This window comes from Rhinolophus sinicus, chromosome 14, assembly GCF_057876585.1.
Source record: "Rhinolophus sinicus isolate RSI-liver-muscle chromosome 14, RSI-T2T, whole genome shotgun sequence".
NCBI classification, from domain to species: domain Eukaryota; kingdom Metazoa; phylum Chordata; class Mammalia; order Chiroptera; family Rhinolophidae; genus Rhinolophus; species Rhinolophus sinicus.
Window position 1 is genome coordinate 182,043,018 of NC_142514.1, and position 21,243 is coordinate 182,064,260.

General features: G+C 58.0%; 2 protein-coding genes across 40 annotated transcripts in view; one reads left to right on the plus strand and one right to left on the minus strand.

Annotated features, from left to right (window-relative positions):
• Positions 1-7,937: 7,937 nt before the first annotated feature.
• SLC22A12 (solute carrier family 22 member 12) lies at positions 7,938-15,721 on the plus strand. 2 transcript variants are annotated; one of them, XM_019737713.3, is made up of 10 exons: positions 7,939-8,668; positions 9,383-9,486; positions 9,923-10,077; positions 10,155-10,323; positions 12,036-12,159; positions 12,351-12,466; positions 13,169-13,383; positions 13,842-13,950; positions 14,174-14,377; positions 14,925-15,721. In XM_019737713.3, exons 1-10 carry the CDS (start codon positions 8,267-8,269, stop codon positions 14,986-14,988), a joined length of 1,662 nt encoding a protein of 553 aa, XP_019593272.3. In that variant the 5' UTR covers positions 7,939-8,266; the 3' UTR covers positions 14,989-15,721. The 2 variants fall into 2 exon arrangements, with proteins under 2 accessions (XP_074192715.2, XP_019593272.3); XM_074336614.2 differs by lacking the exons at positions 12,036-12,159; positions 12,351-12,466 and having other exon boundaries at positions 7,938-8,668.
• A 3,613-nt stretch (positions 15,722-19,334) lies between these two features.
• The window catches only part of NRXN2 (neurexin 2), a 104,935-nt gene continuing 103,026 nt past the window's right edge, over positions 19,335-21,243 (minus strand). For 24 of the 38 annotated variants that reach the window (XM_074336595.2, XM_074336586.2, XM_088789674.1 and 21 more), the window contains one exon: positions 19,335-21,233. In XM_074336595.2, the coding sequence (XP_074192696.1) occupies positions 20,347-21,233 (887 nt within the window). In that variant the 3' untranslated portion in view covers positions 19,335-20,346. The remainder of the gene's footprint in view (positions 21,234-21,243) is intronic. The other 14 variants (XM_074336612.2, XM_074336605.2, XM_074336604.2 and 11 more) reach the window with 2 other exon arrangements.

The following is a 21,243-nucleotide window of genomic DNA, read 5'->3' on the forward strand; positions in this document are numbered from 1 at the left end:
CCAGGTGCTCCTAAGAATGCAGCTAACCCAGTATCCACCTTATTCAGTAAAGATGCTGGGATCCTAAAGGAAAGGCCGAGAACTGTGGGGACAAGCAGCTGGGCCCAGATCCCCAGAAGAGGGGCCCTGCGGCACAGGCTCTAGGGAAATGGTGTGGGGGCAGGGGGTGGGGCAGTACTCACATTCGGCCTTGTTAAAATGTGCCAGCTGGTGGCTGCCAGCTGGAGGCAAGACCCTCATAGAGTGGGGCAAAGTTCAGCCTGCTCGAGCAGCTTGTGTTCTGACAAGCCTGTTTCCGATGGCTGGTTAACACCTCTGTGTTGAATTTTAACATGAAATATCTTTTTGACATAGCAAGGAGAGCAAAGTCCCTTTGGTGAGGGAAGGCCAGACTTGCAGGAGCCGCCAGGCACATGAAAAGGAAGGAGCCAGAGCCCAGCCGCCCAGTGCTCTCCTTGACCTACTTTGAGCAGATTTGTTCAATGGGCCAGAGGCAGCTGGGGCCAGGGGCTCCTGGGAAGCCGAAATGCACAGCAGCTGTGGGCAGGGATGCAGCAACTCACACAGGGGGCCAATTAAAGCCATGATATACTCACCCCCAAGCCTTGGTCACCTGCCTGAAATGGTGCCGAGCCAGCAGGCCACAGCCGCCCCCTCACCACTATATGGACTCCACGTGGGCAGCAGGTATATGCAAGTGGCCGGGCCTCACCTGCTCCCAGGGGTCAACAGCTTTGAGACCACATTTCAACTCAGCTAAAGCCTGTGACTTCTCTGGAGTGATGCCAGGAACAGGAAGCAGGGATTCTGTTGATAAAGTGTCCACTGGGTACCAGGCAGGTTCCACATACAGTGCGCACAGCAGAGGTGGAAACACGCTACTCTAGAAGTTAGCTTTGGGGTGTGTGGGGGGAAGGCTGCTTTTCTGTGGAGGAAAACCTTTAACTGGGTCTTTTGGCTACACAAAAGTAAAGTTAGCATCTGGTCCAGAGAAAGAGGAGGCCAACTTGGCAGCCCTGGGACGTAAAGGGGTCCTTGCCCTGGACACCAAGGGGCTGTGACCGACATTGATTTTGGGTGCCCTTTAAGGAGGTACTGAGCTAGGGGAAAGAGGCCCTGGGGGTCAAGGAAGACAGGACGTGAGGAAAGGGGCTGCTGATCTGAAGGAGCAGGACCCTAGTGAGAGTGAGGAGAGACCAGGTGCCTAGGCAGGGATGTCTGCCTTGCAGCTTTCAGTGGCTTCCCAGCATCCTCCTTGGCTATCTGCCAGCCTTTGGGCAGAACTGCCCAAAACAGCAGTTTGGAACAAGTAACACCCAGGAGAACAGATCTTCAAAGGTCTTGAAGAAGGAGTTGGTGTTGGGGGCTCTAATTATCCTTACTTTGACATTCAGGTGGCCAGAAAAGGTGAGGACCCTTACAGAACCCTGATTTCTTGTCCTGAAAATTACATCGCTAAGGGGGAGCTACGATGCACATTTTACACATGAGGAAAACAAGGACCCAGGAGCCCGGATTCGAACAGAGACCATGAAGCCAGCACGGCCTTTCCCTTGCCCTGCCTGGGCCCTGGTCTGCATGCCAGATCCTGCTCTGGGCACAGTCGGGGACACGATGACTCAGACCCGGCGCTTAGGAAGGAAGGCTGCAGCCCGGTACTTGACAGAAGGAAGAGCTCCAGGCTCCTCCAGTACGGGGGGCTGTTTGGAGGTGTGCAGGGACAGGAGAGGGACACGCGTGCAGGGAGGGGTAGGCTTGGATGGTGGCAATAGCCCTCGAGCAGAAGAAAGAGCAAATAAGATGGGGGCACAGGGCAGTTCAGGAAAGAGCCAATGGTCTCTGGGACTGGGACCCAGGCCACGTGAAGGAGGCAGCAAAGCGAAGACTTTGAAAATGGGCTGGAAGAGGAGGGCTGGGTGCCTTGGCCTTGTCTCTGAAGCAGTAGGGAGTCATTGGAGGCTTTGAGCAGGGGGCTGTCGGGCTCCTTCAGAGTGTCCTCCCAGGAGCACAGACCCACCTCAAAGAATCCACCCTGGAGATGAGGGACAGGAGGAGAGTGGAGGCTTGGATGCTACAGTAATTCTGTCCCAGGACCTGGGGACCCCAAAGGCATGAGCAAACGGAGCCGGCTGTGGCTGCAGCCTCTTCCAGGCATCCGCCTGGATTCAGCCCACCCTGCTGGCCGCCCAGGGACTTGGCTGAGTCACTGACAGTAGGCGCTCCTGCCGGCCTTTCTCCTGCCTGGCCTGGGACCAGAGGCAGCTGCTGTCACCACAGGACATTGGGGGTTGGGAGAAATCGTGATCCGGCCAAAGAGATATCCACATCCAGGCCCAAAAACCCCCCAACCATGTTGACTGACAGCTTGCTTGTGCCCATTCTCGAAATGATGCCATCTCACTGTTAATAATACCTAATATTCACCAAGGTTGGCTCTGGGCAGGGGGCGCTAAGCCTTTCCACAACACCTTCTCCCCTCATCTCTTTTGACCCAATTGCCTCGCCCCTCTTTTCCTTGACCTTCCCCCCACCCACTCACCGCCACCCTCTCAATACCTGGCCTAGGACAATTCTGAGACCACCCAGCTCTCAAACGAAGTGGCCTCCCTTTCTGCGCGGTCCTCACCTACACGTCCTCACTCCCCTCTTAAGCATCATTCCAGCCATTCCCCTGCGGCTGCACAGCTCAGCTGCCCCATCTCTCTCCATCACTGTCGCCTGGCCAGGCCTCCTCCCTACCAAGCCCAGTGTCTTGTCCACTGCATCCATGTCTGTCCCCTAGCAACAGAATGTGGCTGGAGGAACACGACTGGGCCAACTGTTCTCACTCACCTAATGTGACACAAAGAGAAAGGGCACCACCTGCAATCCTACCTGCTATGTTTCCCTGAAAACAAGACCTAACCGGAAAATAAGCCCTACCATGATTTTTCAGGATGACATCCCCTGAACATAAGCCCCAGTGCGTCTTTTGGAGCAAACCTTAATGTAAGACCTGGTCTTATTTTCGGGGAAACGCGGTACCTCCATAGCCTACTCTGGCTCCTCCCCACTCTCAACGGCAACCTCACTTTTCATTTCACTGGTCTTTTTGTCCCCCCACCATCACGTCTATGTACATGTTCTCACGTCCTGCAGCCAAAGAAGGAGGTCCTAGGGCCAAGCCCTCCTCTGAGCTCTGGATCCTGTCCCCTCCCATGGTCTCAGGGATGCTGCTCCCACAAATATCCCCTCTCCTGCCAATATCATCAGGTTTTCCCTCAGCACAGGGGATTTCCATCAGCGCCCAGACAAGGTGTAGTATCTCCCACCTTGAGAACAGGCATCAAGCACAGTGATGTGAACCCATGTAGCCAAGATGGCCATGGTCCTGTGCCCTCACTTCCCTTTCCACAGGACAGAGCCAGCCGCTGCATTCCTACCCAGCCCCACCACCTAGCTCTCATCTATGGAGTGTGAGTGGAAGCCATGTGTGTCACTTCCAGGCTAAGCTGTCAAAATGCAGGTAGATTCTCCACCCTCTCTTTTCCCCTTCCATGGCTTTATCCACACGAGCAGAGTGACCGTGGATGACAATGCTGGACACGGTAGAGCCACGAGATGGGAAAGCCTGTGTTCCCAGACACCACTTGGAGGAGAGCTGCCCACCGATCAGCACCACCCATTTGAGAGTTTACATGATTGAGCAACAAACGTCTATTGTGTTTGAGCCATTATACCCTTTGGGGCTTGCGTGTTACAGCAGCTGGCATCACACTAATGAACTCAAACTCCTTGAACGAATTGTCTGTGTCCACTATCTCCGTTTCCTTACCTCCAATTCTCTGATGACCCCACTCCCACCTGGATCCATCCATGCTCCACAACAAGCCTTCCAGCCACGGTCATTGCAGCCTAGCAGTCACCTCTCGTCCTCACCTCAGGCCACCTCTCAGCAGCACTTGATGTCATCGATTGACTGACTGATACTCTCCTCTGGCTGTCAGGACACCAGTGCTGCCCTGGGTTTCCCACCTCGCTGTCTTTGCCTGCACTTTTCTTTCTTTGGGTCCTCTTCTTCCTGAACTCTAAAAATTGGAGACAAAGGGCTCTGTCTCAAAACTCATCTCTGCTGTGAACGGTTGCTCCCTAAGTGAGCTCACCCAGTCCTGGACTTGAAATGCCTTTCAGCCCTCGTGACTCAAGTCTACAACCTCTACCCAAATACCAACTCGTTCACCAACACTGCCGCCTGGGTGGCTAATAGCCATGTCAATCTTTTCACATCGAAAGCCAGACGATTTACTTCCCCCTCAAAGTTGCTTCCCAGCCCCCCGGCCCGTGTTCTAGATCTCAGTAACTATTCCCCGCTTTACCCACCTGACCAGAAGGTCATCCTTTTTCTCCTCTCTCAATACTCACATCCAACCCGAAGCAGGAGTCCAACCAGCAACCTTGTGGTTGAGGGGATGCGCTCCAACCAACTGAGCCATCCGGGAGCTCAGCGGCAGCTCAGCTCAAGGTGCCGTGTTCAATCTTAGTTGCAGGGGGTGGAGCCCACCATCCCTTGTGGGACTCAAGGAATTGAACTGACAACCTTGTGGTTGAGAGCCCCCTGGCCCATGTGGGAATCGAACAGGCAGCCTTCGGCATTAGGAGCACGGAGCTCCAACCGCCTGAGCCACTGGGCTGACCAAGAACGAGACTTCTTAACAAAGACTTGAGGGAAGGGGCTCTCTGGGAGAACAGGGTTCCTGCCACAAGGCACAGCAAGTACAATGGCCCTGAGGTAGAGACATGCCTGGCACATTCAAGAGACAGTAAGGAGGCCAGTGGGGCTGGTGTGGAGAAAACGAGGCAAGGAGGAGATGAGCCTAGAGCGGCGGGAGAGGGCCGCTCCCTGTAGGGCTTTGGCTTTCACTTGGTGTGAGATAAGACACTGCCAGGTGCTGAGCACAGCAGTGACATGGTCTGATGGAAGTAAAACGAATCCCTCCATCTGTGTGTGGACAATGAACTGTAAAGGTCACAGGTGGACGCAGGGAGGCTAATGAAGAGGTCACTGCAACAACCCCAGGGAAGCAGGACAGCGACCTGGGCCAAGGTGGCAGCAGTGGAGTCGGTAAGAGGTGGACATGTCCCGGGCACGTTTTGAAGGTAGAACCAACAGGACTTTCTGGCCAATGGCACACGGGGTGTGAAAGGAAGAGAATGGTCAGAGATGACGTCAGGGCCCTGTCCCGAGCAAGCCAAAAGCTGAGATGGGGAAAGCCATGAGAGAGGCATGTTGAGCGGGGAGTTCAGCTCTGGCCGCAGTAAGTGTGAGACGTTTATTAGGCCTGTTATAAAATGATTAAAGAAGACAACTGAGGTTTATTTGGGTCAGAGAGCTACACGCCAGGGAGTGGAGCTCAAATCCGACAGTGACTTCCCCACGGCCTTTGGCAGTGATTTGGGAGAACCGTCAGCACAAAGAGCGTCTCGTCCCACAGGCCGTTCGCAGTCAGCTTAGGATCCCACCCTCGTTCCCAAAACTCTTACTAAACAATTGAAGAAGACAGCGGAGATGGTACAAACTTTATGACATACTTCACGAAGTGGACAGTCTCCACGGGAACAATTGCAAAATGGAGCTAAAGGCAGGACGGTTCTGTAGGATAAAGAACAAGAAGAGGAGACCCTTGTTTGGGGTGAGAAGGAGCCCGGAAGGAAGCGGAGAGCCCAGAGGGGGCTTGACATTGATGACGGCTGCCTGGACAGACAGCCTTCTGGTCAAGTGCAGCATTTAAAGGGACATAGAAGTCACCTAAGGGTTTGCTGACGTGGCACCCTAGGTAGGAGCAGCTCTCCCTGGGGCCTGGAAGTTTATCTCAACAGGCCCCTGAGTATCGGCACTTGGATTAAAGTTTAGCACTTCAAGAAGAGGTCCGAATTGTCCCAACGATAGAAAAGATAGAGAGAAGAGAACCAAGGCTGAGCACTTTGGCTCCCACAGCCATAGTCTGGGGAGAAGAGAGGGAAGCAGCAAAGTGACTGAGAAGCAGGTGGGGAGGGAAGGAGAGCCAATGAGTCTTCTGGAGGGAGAAGGGCAGGGACGGTGAGGGCTCAACTCAGATATGGATTGAAAATGCCACTGAATGCAGCAGCAGGGACATCTTTGGTAACTGTGGAGTGACGGGGCAAAACTTTATAGGAATGAATCAAAACAGAAGGGGAAGAGAGAAACTGGAGATGAGTGTTGGTGATGCTTTCACGGAATTGTGCTATAAATGAAATCAAGGAAGGGGTGGCCACTGACGAGAGAAGATGGGTTGGAAAGGAGGAAGATGTTTTTGAGGATTGGAGGGAAAACAGCATATTTGTCATTGCTGGGAATTGTCCAGTAGGGAGGGAAAGACAGATGCCAGGGAGAGAGGGGAGACTTGAGCCGGTGGAGGGGGTGGGCTGCAGGGCACACAGTAAGGGGCTGGCCAGGACGAGGGGGAGCACACAGGGCACTGACGGTGGCAGGAGGGAAGGCAGAATGTGGGGGCACCGAGGCAGGCGGGCTGGCAAGAGAATCAGACGGTTAGCTTCTGACGCCTTCTGTTTTCTTGGGGAAATTAGGAGAAGGGACATCTTCTAATGAGAGAGAATGAAAGACAAGGGGCGTGGGGGAGGGTTGCAGACAGGAAATGGTATAAAATACATGGTAGCTCCTAGTTTGTGGGTTCAAATATAAAGCTAACATAAATAAAAAGTCCCATTGCCAAACCAGGATGGAAGACAGAGCAAGAAAATCGGAAATTCCATAGAAAATGGGAACAAGGAAACAAAGATGTAAAGAGAAAAGATGGTAAAGAAGAAAATGTAAGTCCCAACATGCCAGTAACCACAATCATGTGAATGGGTTAGAATCACTGGGGAAGTCAGCAGCTTTTCATTTGGATTTTACAAAAGGAGAATTCAGCTTAGTTTGCAGCCCAGGCTGGTGATGTGAACATACCAGGGACGAAAGGAAAGTCTGGAAATATTTGCACCAAGGTGTTAAGCGTGGTGATCGCTGGCTGGTTTAGAAGTTTAGGAGTGATCTTTGTTTTCCTTTCAATATTTTGAGTTTTTTGGAAGGTGTATACATTAATTTTATAATCAGGGGGAAAAAATACAAGCTGTTTTTAAAACCAGCTGAAACAAGTCTTCACAGAAGCTGTTTGTGGTCTGAGTTGGTGCTGGGTTCCACGGGTGTTCCACAGAAGGTCCCCTGCCCTCCCAGGAACTGGAATGAGACCAGCTGGACAATAATAGAAGGGTGCCAGCAGTGTGCAGATGGGCTCACTGCTGACTTCCAGGCGAGAGGGGAGGCACGAATAAGCAAGGAGAGCCCCCTGGAGGAGGAGGCTTTTGTAGTACATGCAGGACGTGATCCAAGGGTGAGGCTAGAGACAGTAATCCAGGCTGGAGGCACTGCCTGAAGGTGTCTCGTGACATTGGAAAGTCCCATGGAGGGCTCAGGAGAGGGTGACAGCAAAGGGGGGACAGGCATCAATGACTGCAAATGAGTAGAAGTGAGGGCGGGGAGCGAGGCCACACCTGCTGGAAGGCATGGGGTTCAGATGGCTGCCGGTGACTCATGGCGCATGCGCGCGTGCACACACACACACACACACACACACACACACACACACACAGGTCTTCACAGTGCACGGGATGTCGCTCCAGGCTCACACCAGCCCCAAGATTAGAAGGCTCCCCAGTGAAGCAGGCAGGGGTGCCAGGGGGTAGCAGCAGCTGCACGTGTTCCAGGCGAGAGCCACAGCCTCCCCCACAGCCATCAGAGACCAGGCTGCTCCTGGCCAGGCCTCCAGCCCACGCAGGGCAGGGGCTGCTCTTCTTTTGCATTGGTGCCTCCCTCAGAGCTGGGTTAAACTTTGACTGAGGAAATGATTACTAACCCCTATTCTATAAACGCCTCCTGGTCACAGTTTAATTCCAGTCTGCATGACTTCAGTCTCCACTTTTCCCCCTTCTCAAATTCAGCTTCTCCCAGAGGTCCAGGGGAAGCTGCATCTCTGGGGAGATGCCAGTGGCTACAGGGTCCCACCACACAGCCTTGGATCCCCGTCAGAGCCATCCTGAGTGACAGCTGCTGGCCTCCGAGTCAGCGAAGCTGGGGCCGCTGCCATGCTCCAAGCTGCCTGGCTGGTGGAGCCTGTGCTGCCACAGAGGAGGTAGGCTCCTGGCTTTGGCCCCTTGGCCCTGAGCCAGCCTCTGTGTCGTGGGCACCTCCAGGGGGCCCTTGGGGGGCCCCATGGCCTTTTCTGAAATCCTGGACCAAGTGGGCAGCCTGGGACGGTTCCAGGTCCTGCAGACGGTGGCCTTGGTGGTCCCCATCATGTGGCTTACCACTCACAACATGCTGGAGAACTTCTCGGCCGCCGTGCCCAGCCACCGCTGCTGGGTGCCCCTGCTGGACAACAGCACTGCCCAGGCCAGTGCCCCTGGTGCCCTCGGCCCTGAGGCCCTCCTGGCCGTGTCCATCCCACTGGGTCCCGACCACGAGCCCCACCAGTGTCGCCGCTTCCGCCATCCACAGTGGCAGCTCCTGGACCCCAACACCACGGCCACCAACTGGAGTGAGGCTGCCACGGAGCCGTGTGTGGATGGCTGGGTCTACGACTACAGCACCTTCACTTCCACCATCGTGGCCAAGGTAAGGACCTCTCCTGACAACCTCCCCGAGTCCTGCCACCTTAGAGGCCAAAGTCACTGCTCGTAGTTGGCTGGACTCCGAATGGCCCACTCCCAGGAGGGACCGCCGGTGCAGGCCTCCCCACTCTCAGGGGAGCTTCCAGCCGGCCCCTCCTTAGCCACATCGCCCTACAGAGGGGGTGGGGCAGGAAACAGCCTACAGAAGCCCTGTGCTGGTAGAGGAGCAGGCGGCACTGAGTGGGCGCCCTGGACACCCAGGCTGGCGCTGCTGCCGCCTGACAGCGGTGGCTCAGGCAGCCGTCTCCACGTGGGGGCTCAGTTCCACTCAGAAGATTCATTGGATTCCTGGAGGCATCAGACAAATGTGGGAAAGTAGGAAGGGCGCCCATCCCAGCAAGCGGGAAGGGCCTCTTTGTAAAGAACCGGAGGGAGGTGGGAGGAGGTGCCAGCTTGGGGAGGGCAGATGAGGCCACCGAGGGCTTGACCCTTGACCCGAGGCAACAGGGAGCAATAAAGGGGATTAGGCAGGGGGTGACAGCCCTCGCTGTCCCACAGGGCTCTGCCCTATGACCCTAGAGGTCGAGGTCACCAGGTCAGCACCCACACTCAGCTGCCTGGGGCCTTCCTCTCTAGGTCCTCTGCCCCCTCCCACCTGGGCTTTCTCCCCTTCCCCCTCCAACCTCCTGAGCTCAGCTCCTCCCATCTCTCCTACCAGTGGGACCTGGTGTGTGACTCTCGGGCCCTGAAGCCCATGGCCCAGTCCATCTTTCTGGCTGGGATCCTGGTGGGAGCCGCCGTGTGCGGCCAAACCTCTGACAGGTGCGTACCCCTAGTGCAGGCAGGTCCCATGGCCCTCACTGCACCCTTAGATGCTTGTGTGTGGGTGCCCCTCCTGAAACCCTCTGGCTGTGCTGCTGAGCAAAGCTCGTGCCCTCTCTGGGCCTTGGTTTCACCATCTCTCCTCTGGGGTTGTGGAGGAGCATGCTCTTATCAAACACTCACTGCTGAAACCTGCTCAGCCACATACCTGCCTGCAGCTGCTGCTTGGATGCTCCTGCTGACGGGGAACTCATCTCCTGCCCAGAGTGTCTTTGTGAACCTGTGCTCACGGGCTCTCCGTGGATGAAGGATGTGGGTCTGGCCCCACGTGTCACTTTAGCATCCACCTCTGCACAGCGGACAGAGGGTGGACTCCGGTGGTCCAGAACCCCGCGGCCCACAGTGGACCTGGCCACCCTCCCGCTGTGTGTCGCAGGTTTGGGCGCAAGCTGGTGCTGACCTGGAGCTACCTGCAGTTGGCCGTGTGGGGCACAGCGACTGCCTTTGCCCCCACCTTCCCCGTGTACTGCCTCTTCCGTTTTCTGGCGGCCTTTGCCATCGCGGGCATCATGATGAACACCAGTACTCTCCGTAGGTGCCCCTGCCCCGGGGCCATACAGGGGAGGCTCTCAAAGGCTCCTGAAATGACCTGTGTGGTCTCCTTGCAGTGGTGGAGTGGACGTCAGCACAAGCCCGAGCCTTGGCGATGACTTTCAACGCCCTGGGCTTCAGCTTCGGCCAGATCCTGTTGGCCGCAGTGGCCTATGGTGTGCGCGACTGGACGCTGCTGCAGCTGGCAGTCTCTGCCCCCTTCTTCCTCTGCTTTGTGTACTCCTGGTGGGTGCTGCCCCCATCCCCCTCAGAGGAGGAGACCCTGCTAACCCTCCACCCAGGGGAATAGGAGACTCTCCTCCCCCTGGGGGCAGAGGGCTGGGGTCGCAGGCAGCCAGGAGCACAGGGCAGCAGGGGAGTCATAGGATGGCAGAGTTGGCGGCCACAAGCCCTCGATGTTCACCTACTCCAACCCAGGGCTCAATTGTCCAGGATTTGTCTCCTTTGTCTCCTTCCCCTGCTCCTCTCAGGTGCTCCGTCTCCCTTCCTCACCCTTCTCCCTCCCCGTTCCTCCCCGTCCGTCTGTCACCCGCCATGATCCTGTGGCCATCTCTCTCCTCCCACCGTGCTCGGCGCCGGTAGCACGTGGCCGGTACCCGTCGTGCCCTCCCCAGGCAGCCTCACCTGTGCCCACAGCTCTTCCTCCAAATGCTGCAGACCCTGAATTCCCTCTCTAGTCCTGCCTCTCTCTGGCCACCAGTCTGCTCTTTCCACATGCCTGTGTGACATCTCCATGATTGGTGTCGCAGCACCAAAATGTAACGTCTTTTTACACAGCTCCCCCCAGCGTAGACAGCAGCCCCCACCCACCAGGTACTGGAGTCAGAGTTGCCACGACACCCTCTCCCTCACCGTCCCTTCCCCCAAGTCCAGCAGGTCACTCTGGCTCTTGTCCACTCTACTTCTATCAGGCACCTTGATTCCTCCCTCCATCCCCAGAAGCTCAGGGCCCCGGTGGGTGTGGAGCAGGCACCCCACACTGTGGCTGCTCTCGGAAATGGAAAGCACACCTGGCTGGGGAACTTGCACAAGCAAAGGCCTGGGGTGGAGAGGTGGGCACTACAGGGGGTCAGTCGGCTGGGCAGACAGTGCAGGAGATCTGGACTTGATGCTGAGGGCCGTTAGGGTCTGGGTCCTGCCATGGGGCGGGGGTTCTGGGGGGGGTGGCCAACTGGCACTCAAGAGGGAGCTGCTGTCATCCTGGCTTGGACAACAGGGCCAAAGTTGAGGCAAGGGCTGTGGGCCAGTCTGGCAGAGATGCCAACTGTTGACTAAGTTGGTGCAGGTGGGGAGGGGCTGTGATGTCAGGACCCTGATCCAGGCCTGAGCCCTCCAGGCAGGTGTAAAGCTGTTTGTAGGAAGGGGCACCAGGAGAGGAGCCTGCTCAGGCAGGAAGGGACAGCCATGGAGGTAAACAGTAGGGGCCGTGTGACCTCTGGCCAGTACCAGACAGTGGAGGAAGGACCCTGATGGCAGGCTTGTAGCCTGTGGTGGGCTTGCAAGACTATGCTCTGGTAGCCACTGGCGGTGGGGGGGGGGAGGTGCGCTTACTGCACCAGGCCCACCCAGACCTAGCTTCCAGGTGAGGCAGGGGAAGGGCCATGGGGTCGGGAGGTGTGCAGGAAGGGGAGAACAGGGACCCCAACCCCAACCTAAGGGAGGGCGACAGGAGGAGGGAGGAAGGGTGGCCTGCTGGGGAAGGAGGGTGGCTGAGATGCTATGGCTGCCACTCATCACCGCACCCTTCGCTGCCCACCCACCGATATCACCACCCTGAGCCCAGGGTCTGTGGGTACCAGTGAGGCCACCCCCTTGGGAAAGAGGTACAGTGAGGCTAATTCAAGCCAGGCCCTAGGCCACCCACTGGAGCCAGGCCCTGAGGTCCAAGGCAGTGTGACCCCCCCCTCCCACTCTCCTCCCTCCGCCCCCTGCCCTAGGTGGCTGGCAGAGTCAGCACGATGGCTTCTCGTCACGGGCAGGCTGGAGCGGGGCCTGCAGGAGCTGCAGAGAGTGGCTGCCATCAATGGGAAGAGGGCAGTGGGGGACACACTGACCACCGAGGTGAGGCAGGGCTGGCTTTCCCCCGGGGCTGGACCCTCAGGCCCTCTCTCTGACCCTGCATGGGGCCCTTGGGAGGCCGACCAAGGGTCCTGAACCCCTAGGATAAGAGTCTTGGGGAGGAGGGCCTGCCTGGAGCCCCCAGTGCTGACAGTGTCCAATACCGCCCCCCCCCCCCCCCCCCCGCCCCAAAGGTCTTGCTCTCAGCCATGCAGGAGGAGCTGAGTGTGAAGCAGGCTCCCGCCAGCCTGGGCACCCTGTTTTACACACCTGGACTGGGCCTCCGGACCTGTGTCTCCATTCCGTGCTGGTAGATGCCCCTCAACCCCCATCCCACCTGGGCCCCAGGGAACCTAGCATCAGGGCACTAGCTGGCATCCAGCCAGGGGCCTCTGCTGACTCTCGTCGGTCCCACTGGGCTGCGAGTGCCTCCGGGATAAGACCTGCAACACTGATCTCTCCGAGGAAACGGCCCAGGCCAGATGGGCTCAGGCAGCTGAGTCCACAGAAGAGATTAATAAGGAAGATACATGACAAAGGCGCTGGGAGAGCTGAAGAGCCCAGCAGAACGAGGCAGTCAGAGAGTTCAACGACCGAAAGGCACATCCACCCTCGTTTGGAGGGACCAGGGAGGAGAAAGATAAATTATCAGAGCACAAGAGCTAGGGCCACCCAGCAAAGACCAGAACCGCCGGGGCCTCAGAGGGAGGGCCTGCTCCGTGGGACTTGGAGCTTTGGAGGGGACATAGCCACTGCCAGACATGGCACTCAGGGAGAGGAGGGGAGAATACCCCAGCTTCTCCTCTGGCCCCGCCTCCAGCCTCTCACCAGAGCCTCCCATGGACCAAACCCAATGAGGAGCAGCATTGGCGAGGGAACCTGGGAAATGTAGTCTGCGGAGACCACCCTCTGCCATACAGAGCCAGCGGAAGGGGGTCGGAAATGAGTCTGAGAACAAACAAGCCCAGAAGCAACCCACGCCCCAGCCTGACTCAACTTGTCCCACCCCCAGGTTTGCCTTTGGCTTCACCTTCTTCGGCCTGGCCCTGGACCTGCAGGCCCTGGGCAGCAACATCTTCCTGCTCCTGGTCCTCTTGGGGGCCTTTGACATTCCAGCCAAGATCAGCACGCTGCTGCTGCTGAGTCGTCTGGGCCGTAGGCCCATGCAGGCCTCATCGCTGGTGCTGGCCGGGCTCTGCATCCTGGCCAACACGCTGGTGCCCCTCGGTGAGCCCGGGCCTGGGCACATGGCTGGGGGAGGACGGGCTGAGCCTGGAGCAGAGACCCCTGGCCCCGTCCTCAGAGGGTACTGGGCTGGAGCAGGGGCCACTAGGAAGGAGGCTGCAGGGGTATCTGAGAGAGATGGTGGTGGCCCTGTGGGAGAGGGCTGGAGTGGAGGGGCAGCATCGTGAATAACTGTGGAGATAATAACGAAGTGATGGATTATGGGGGCAGGGAAACGGGCGGGGGGTGTCAAGGAGGACCCCCAGGGTCTGGTTCTAGATGTCTGAGTGCAGAGCAGATTAGGGGACAGAGAATGTGGCCATGAGGTCACTTAGGACATGGTGCATGTGGAGGGTGTGGGGATACCCGAGTGGAGCTGACTCCCAGACATTTGGAGAGAGAGCCCCCACCTGACCCTGGGGCCCCTGCCACCACCCCTCTCAGCCAGTCTCTGCCCACAGAGATGGGGGCCCTGCGTGCAGCCCTGGCCTTACTGGGGCTCTGTGGGGTGGGAGCTGCCTTTATCTGCATCACCATCTACACCGGCGAGCTCTTCCCCACCGTGCTCAGGTGAGGCTGTGCCTGGGCCCAAGGACGCAGGTGCCCGGGGCGGGGAGGGCGGGCTGGGCGTGGCCTTCCCCAGACCTGGATGTTCGTGTGTCTCTTTTCCATGTGGTCTCAGTGCTGCGCAGGTGCCTCTTGGCCCAGCCTGACCCCCTGTGCCTCCCTGCGCAGAGCAGGACTAGGCCGGAGTGGGCAGAGTGGCCTCTCATAGGTGCCTCTGTGCCGGCAGGATGACCGCAGTGGGGCTGGGCCAGATGTCAGCCCGAGCGGGAGGCATCCTGGGACCTCTGGTCCGGCTGCTGGGTGTACATAGCCCCTCCCTGCCCCTGCTGATGTATGGGGCAGTGCCAGTGCTGAGTGGCCTGGCTGCACTGCTGCTGCCCGAGACCCAGAACCTGCCGCTGCCAGACACCATCCAAGATGTCCAGAACCAGTGAGTGGACCAGCCCTGGGACCAACATCTCCTCTCTCCCGAGAACCCTGGAATGGGGCAGTTCTGGCCCCCCACTCTCATCACTGGACAGAAGGAGGAGCAGAGTCCCAGAGAAGGATAGGATTGGCTGAGAGTCACACAGCACATCTTTGGGAGAGTGGAGACCAAGGGCTGGGTCTCCCCGCTAACAGTGTAGATTTTGTCCCCTGCTCTTCTTTCCACTACTTTCCACCAAATAACCCAGCTATCCCAACTCCACCTTGAGAGAGGTCAAGGGGAAGGGAGTGTAGCCGTTTGTAAGGGAGAGAGCTGACAGTGTGATGGCCATTGTTGGGGGGTCCTCACTGGCCCCAGACTCTACTCGTAAAGCCCCTAGATATCTGTTGAGGCTGTCACTGCCCACCCACCCTCCGTCATGTGCGTAGGGAGCTCAGTCCTGGGTCCGTGAGAGCAGCAGTATCTTCTGAGTCCTAGGATGGACACAGGTCAGAGGTCAGGGTCACTCTGCACCTGGGAGACGCAACCCCTCCGTGTCTTTCCTGAACAGGGCAGTAAAGAAGGCAACACATGGTACCCGGGAGCGCTCTGTCCTGAAATCCACACAGTTTTAGGCCTCCTGGGAGCCTGCAGTGGGACTGTGGCAGGAGCCTCTTGTCCTCTGCAGAAGACAGGCCAGCAGACCTCGATTTCCAGAGGGCCCGGGGGCTGCCCCTCCAGCCGAGCCCTGCCTCTCACTGTCTGAGGAGCCACCTTCAGGACAGAAGGGGCAAAGGATGGTGTGACTGGCAGGATGCTGCCTGCTGTACCATCATCTGACCCTCCCTCATGGCTGCAAAGAGGATCAGGGACCAGGCCCAGGGGAGGGGCCAGCCTGTCGACCCCATGCCCCCCTCCTCAGCTCACGGCCCCCAGGCTCAGGCTGACCATCACCCATGGTCAAAACCTCTCCAGCCCAAGGGCTCTGCACGAGTGATGGAGTCTGCTCCTCAGCTTCACCAGAAAGGTGGCTGTGGGCCCTCCCTCCTCCTCTCCACACTCTAGCCACACGGCCGGCCCGCCAGCCATGCCTTCTGCCTGGAACCCCCCAACCATCTTCTCTACCTGACAAATTCCCATTCAGCCTCCCAGACCCAGGCCAATATCCTCATTCCAAGGACCCAGGGCCCAGCCCAAGGTTCTACTGAAACCCTAACCCATGGCCTCAGCCATACACTGTCTCCCACCCCCACCAGCCTGTGAGTTCCCAGAGGGTTGGGATGTCCGCAGCTCCCACACAGCCAAGTGGAAGGGCATCAGTGGGAGGGAGATAAGAGAGTGAATAAAGGAACAAATGACTGCCCCTCACCGACTCAGTGATGAGCCCAGTGTCTACCCGGTGACGGCTCCTTGCCGGGGTGGCCCTTTCCCAGGCAAGCTTTCCTACCCTCAGTGCCCGCCTGCGTAGCTGCCCTTTCCAGCCTGTTGTGGGGCAGGCACCACGCTGGGCACCTCAGGGCATCATCTCATTTCAGCTTTTCTTGAATCCTTTTAGGTAGATGTTGCCCCATTTTACAGATAGGAAAACTAACTTCCCATGATACACAGCAAGGAAGGGGCAGAAACAGGAGTCAAATCCTGGCCTTAGGTCTCCAGAGCCCAGCTCTGGCCACAATATCTCCAGCCTACCCTCAGGCCTCACCTCACAATCTGGGCGTCCAGGGAAGCTTCTCAAGGGCAGAGGTCTTCCTCTTAGAAACAGACAGAACCCTGCAGGATCCACCGGCATCACTTATGGGTATAGAGACTCAGGCAGAAAGGTGAAGGTCCCAGAGCTCCCCTACCCTGGCTAATAAAAGTGGGTGCAGGCAGAAGCCATCTGCTGCCCAGTGGGGTCCCCACCAGCTGTGCTCAGGTTGTCCCTGGGCCACCTGGGCCTGTGTCACTGTTTCCAGGCACCTCAGCAGAGGGCTGCACCCCTACACACACACACACACACACACACACACACTAGTAATGTGTACACACAGGTGCACGCACACAAGAAGGTTAATGGGAAAACAAAAAGTAGCTTTGTCCCCGGGAGATGGGAATACTGCCTGGTCTGATCAGCTGTAGACCCTGGACCTCTGGGGGTGTATCCTTTAGTTGTCTGCCTATGGCCTCCCCCAAGACCCAAGTTGTCCCAGCCCACCCTGGACTTCTCTGCCTGCTGCCCAGCTGAGCCTTAGCTGCCTTTCCTACCCTTGCTCAGCATTCTCGGGACCCGAGGGTGTCCGGAAGCTTCCAGAAACCAGAACCCAATGGCTGAAAGATGGCTCCTCCTCTCCCCTGGGGTGTCCTCCAGCTCACCGAGTGGTCAGGGCTGTCCCCCACCCATATTCAGAAGGGTCTTGCTCCTGGATTTTCCAGGTAGTCACAGTCTTCCAGGACCCAGGGCCTAGTGGCTTCCAACAAGTCACCCCTCGTTTAACTCAACAGGGCCTGGAAGCTGGAAGGGCCCAGAGCCCTTCCCCTCTAGGGCTGCCAGGGAGTGAGTGTCATCACAGTGGGCGCCCTATGAAGGGAGAAGGAGCCTCCCTCTGCGGCAGCCACAGGCCTGCATTCCACCTGGGTGATGCCGCCTGACCTGAGAAGCTGCTGGAAACTGCAAGGAGGGAGCCAAGGGGATTGAGCATGGGAAAGAAGAACCCATCAACCACCCCCGTAAGCCCATCCGCCCATGGCCTTGGGCAGTGAGGGCAGGAAAGTGGCTCGGGACCTACTCTGCCAAATCTCCCGCCTCCAGCCCAGGGGTGTAAGTGGGGAGGGGCAATACTGGGCACCACAGGCTCCGTATCCACCTCCAGGAGGGGGATAGCCCCCCAGAAGAGCCCCAGCACTGGTATTCCCTCCCCTGGGGGCTTGCATGGCCAGGGTAAGCCTTCAAGGTCAAAGGCATCAGCCGGATTTCACTGCAATCTTCTCCAAACCCTGTCCTTGGTCACCCCAGGGGGAATCTCCCGACACACCCCCTACAAGTACCAACTATCAAGGCGTGCCTGGAATTTCAGCCACCCCCAGGTACTGCTTGAACTCTCCTGGGGAGGGGCGGTGGTCACTGCCAGGCCAGCCAGACCCCAAGAGTCCAGGTGCGAAGATCAACATTAGATGCACAGGACAAAGGAGCGAGACCAAGGTGACCATCTCTTACAGATAGGTAAACTGAGTCAATAGCAGAGTCCAGGAATCCTTCCTCTTACAACCAAGCCTTTGAGTGACAGGAGCTCTTAGCCTCCTTATGCAGAGAAAAACACCCAGTCCCACAGAGCCATGGCAGTGAGCAGGAATGGGGCCTGTCCTTCCAACTCATGCACTAGCCTCCTACTCTGAGACGGTTCAGGGCCATTCTAGAAATTTCTGGAGTAAGGATGTTTTTTTCCCTTCTTGACACCAAAGAACCCCTGCCTGCCTGTCTTTATTTTCTTTGGCTAGTGGGGATGGTGCAGGGAAACCTGAGATTAGTCTCCATCCCTTGGACAGAGAGAGCAGCAGCAGAGGACCCAGGGGCAAGGCCATTGCCTGCACAGGGACAGGCTGTCTTGGCAAGCCTGCCCCAAGTCAGGGCCTTCGCCAGGCTTTTACAGGGCGTTAGAGCTGAGCTCAGGGATGCCAACCTCAGTCTCCAAGACTGTAAGCAGTGGGGAAATGGGGACCAGAGCTTCTCCCAACCCAAGGTGGCTGGTTCAGGAGGGCAAGGAGAGGACAAGTTCATGGCAATTCACATCCCAGGAAGCTGGGGGAGGACCCGCTCTCCTACCCTTGATAGGACACTGAAGAACTCTCACGGGCCTCTGGAGGCACACCCCATAGTGGGGAGGGTTCCAAGACAAAAGCTTCATCCCAGGATGGAGGGAAGGAGGGGGAGATGGGTGGGGCTCCTGCAGGCATCGAGCCTAAGGGCCCAGGAGGTGTCCAGGCATAAACATGGGCCAGGCTTATGAACTGGAAAATGCCATGAGAATGACCTGGCCAGCAGCAGAGCCCCCGTGGACAGAAGCTCAGGAAGCTGAATTGGGCAGTGAAGGGCAATGAAGAAGCAGAGACTGGGCGGAGGCAAGCTCCAAGCAGAAGGCGGGTATCTGAGTGACAGAAGCATGGCTGAGTCACAGCTCCTATGTCCAGTGATGTTGCCGTATACCACTGCTACCTGGGAAATGCAGAGCCACCCCCACTCTGCTCTCTCGAGGATGCCCACACACTTAGCTCCTCACCTACAAACCCCACCTTGCAAATTCTGCTCCTGGCGACTGAGACTTAAAAAACATGGAGCTGTCTCTCAGTGTGCCTGGACCCATGCACCTGGTTAGTGTCTCCATGAAGGATGAATTTGTCACGTGACTGTCTGTGGGACTGGGTGTTTTCCTAGGGATAAGGTATGCTGGCTCTACTTCTACCTGTAGCCCCAGAAACTGCCATGGTCAGCAAGAGTAACCATGGAGGTGGTGGCAGGGGCAGGGTCCAAACCCCTAAAGATGCAGGAGCAGAGACTCTGGAATTAGAACTGGGGGTAAATTCGGACTCAGCCCGACTCCCCTTGGGACCTTGGACCAGCCACTGAAGCTCTTGCCACCCAGAAATAACACTGCCAACACCAAGAGCTGTGGCAACCACTAGGGGGCAAACTGGAATGTGGACAAATTCTGGGGATTTGTCCACACTCAGAGTAGCTAAGGTCCCTCCCAGTATTGGGTGACCCAACCAGGACCAGAGACCAGCCTTCACCCATAAGCCTGGGGGCTGCTTCCTGTCCTCCTCCTCGGCTGGGTGGCACAGACAAGTTGCCCCAGGAACCCAAAGCCCAAAAGCCATGCTCCGCCCAAAAGTCTGGGGGCTACCTACCAGCTCTCATGGGCCCTAATTTGGGCCCAGACCCCAACCCAGAGCCAGGACCAACGTCCCAGCAGACCCCACCCTGAACAAACTGCACAGGACCTTTGGGTTTGGAAAGTTTTTGTTTTCTTTTCCCACACATTTCCGGGGTTGGGGTGTTTTCCAAGACTCAGACACATTTGTTAACAAAGAGAGAAAAAAAAACTGGGGGAGCAGGGAACCCTTGGGCAGAGAAGTGACCTCAGCAGTCTGCCGCCCTCCCTGCTGCCCGCGCCCAACGGGTGCCCCAGGCTGCTGCTTGCGGTATCTAGATTATTTGTCTTTAATATATATCTGCATTTGCCTTTCCCCTCCCACCCGCCCCCCACCCCTGCTCCTCCAGCAGCTTCCCCAGCAATGCACGTCGCCCGGCGGCACACAACCCAACTGGCCTAGCCAGGCAGGCACCTCCCCATGGTGGGCGGAGCCGCGGCACTCCAGAGGGCGGGAGGGCGGGGCCACCCACCGCCCCGCCCCCGCGCTAGGCCGCTCGCCCACCCTCCCACCCTTCTCCCACTGACTGTGGAAACCCAAAGGGAGAAAAGGATGGGGGAAACCAGACACACACAAAAAGAAGTGGGAAGGAGGGTGGGTACAGAGAGACACAGCAAGCCTGGAGTGGGGACCGGAGGGCTTGGAAGAGAAGGAAGGCAGGAGGGACAGAGGGAGGAGAAAGAAAACTTGAGGAAAATTAACAAGACGAGTAGTGGACACTTTACAAAACCCCCAGCCTTCCTTCCCACCCAACCCCACCAAAATAAAACTACCCCCCTTAAAAAAATAAATCAACCCAGGGCTGTGAGCACGTGCCCTGCCCGGGGGAGCAGAGCTGTGAGGGCCAGCAAGCCCCAGAACTGACGGGTGCCGCCGCCCCGGGGCGGCAGGAGGAAGGGGACGAGCACGGGGTTTTCCTTTTCTTCCCTTTTTTTTTTTCTTTTTTTCTTTTTTTTTTTTTTTTGCGTTTCCTCTTCGTGAGAGAAGTCTGAGGCAGCCAGGGAGTGGGTCCCCAGGGCCCAGGCGGGAAGAGGGCCGCACTCTCCTCCCGGGAGGGGCAGCTGGCAGTGGGGCGCGGTGCCGGAGGCTCAGACGTAATACTCCTTGTCTTTGTTCTTCTTGGCCTTGCTGGGCGTCTTGGGGGCCGCCGGGGCCTTCTCTTTCACCACCGCCCCATTGCTCTGGGCCGAGTTACTGATGTAGTTCCGGCTCTGGTCCACCTGGTAGGAGCCCTCATCGCGGTTGCGGTACTTGTACATGGCGTAGAGGAGGATGAGGATGCAGAGCGCCGCGGCGGCCACGATGCCCACCACCATGCCCGTGGTGCTGCTGGACTCCCGGATCACCTCCACCGCGCCCGGCGGGCCCCGCTCCCCAGGCCCCGTAGGGTTGGCTGTGGGCAGATGGGGGAAGCCAGGGGCGAAGGTCACACCGGGGCGCAGCGGAGGGGGCCTCCGCGGCTCAAAGGACGTGGGGGCCCCAGGCCCTAGGGGTGGGTTCTCCAGCAGGGGCTGCAGCGGGTCTCGGTGGTTCATTTTGCCCGCCGGCAGGTTGGGGGCTGGGGCAGAGGGGGCTAGCAGCACCCCAGGGGCTCCCGTAGCCCCATCTGTCCTGAGGTTGGGCCGTGGGGCGGGTTTGCGGGGTGAGAGGAGGGTGGTGCGGTCCGTGACCAGGGGAAAGGTCGTGTAAAAGTCCTCGTCGTCCGTGGGGGGTAGGCTGGAGTCAAAGACCTCCCCGGACGCAAAGCCCGAGGCCTCGATGGGCTCCTCGCAGTCGCTGTCATCCTGCTCCGCCTGGCAGGGGCCCCCAGCAGACGGGCGGCGGGCGGCGGGAGGGGGCAGGGTGTCTTGGGTGGCACCCACACCAGTGAGGAAGGGGTAGAAGGTGGGGGGTGGGGGCACGAAGGGGGATCGAGTGGCCACGGGAGGGGGGTCTAAGGAGTCCTCTGTGATAATGGGCAATATTAACTCTCCTCCTAGAACAAG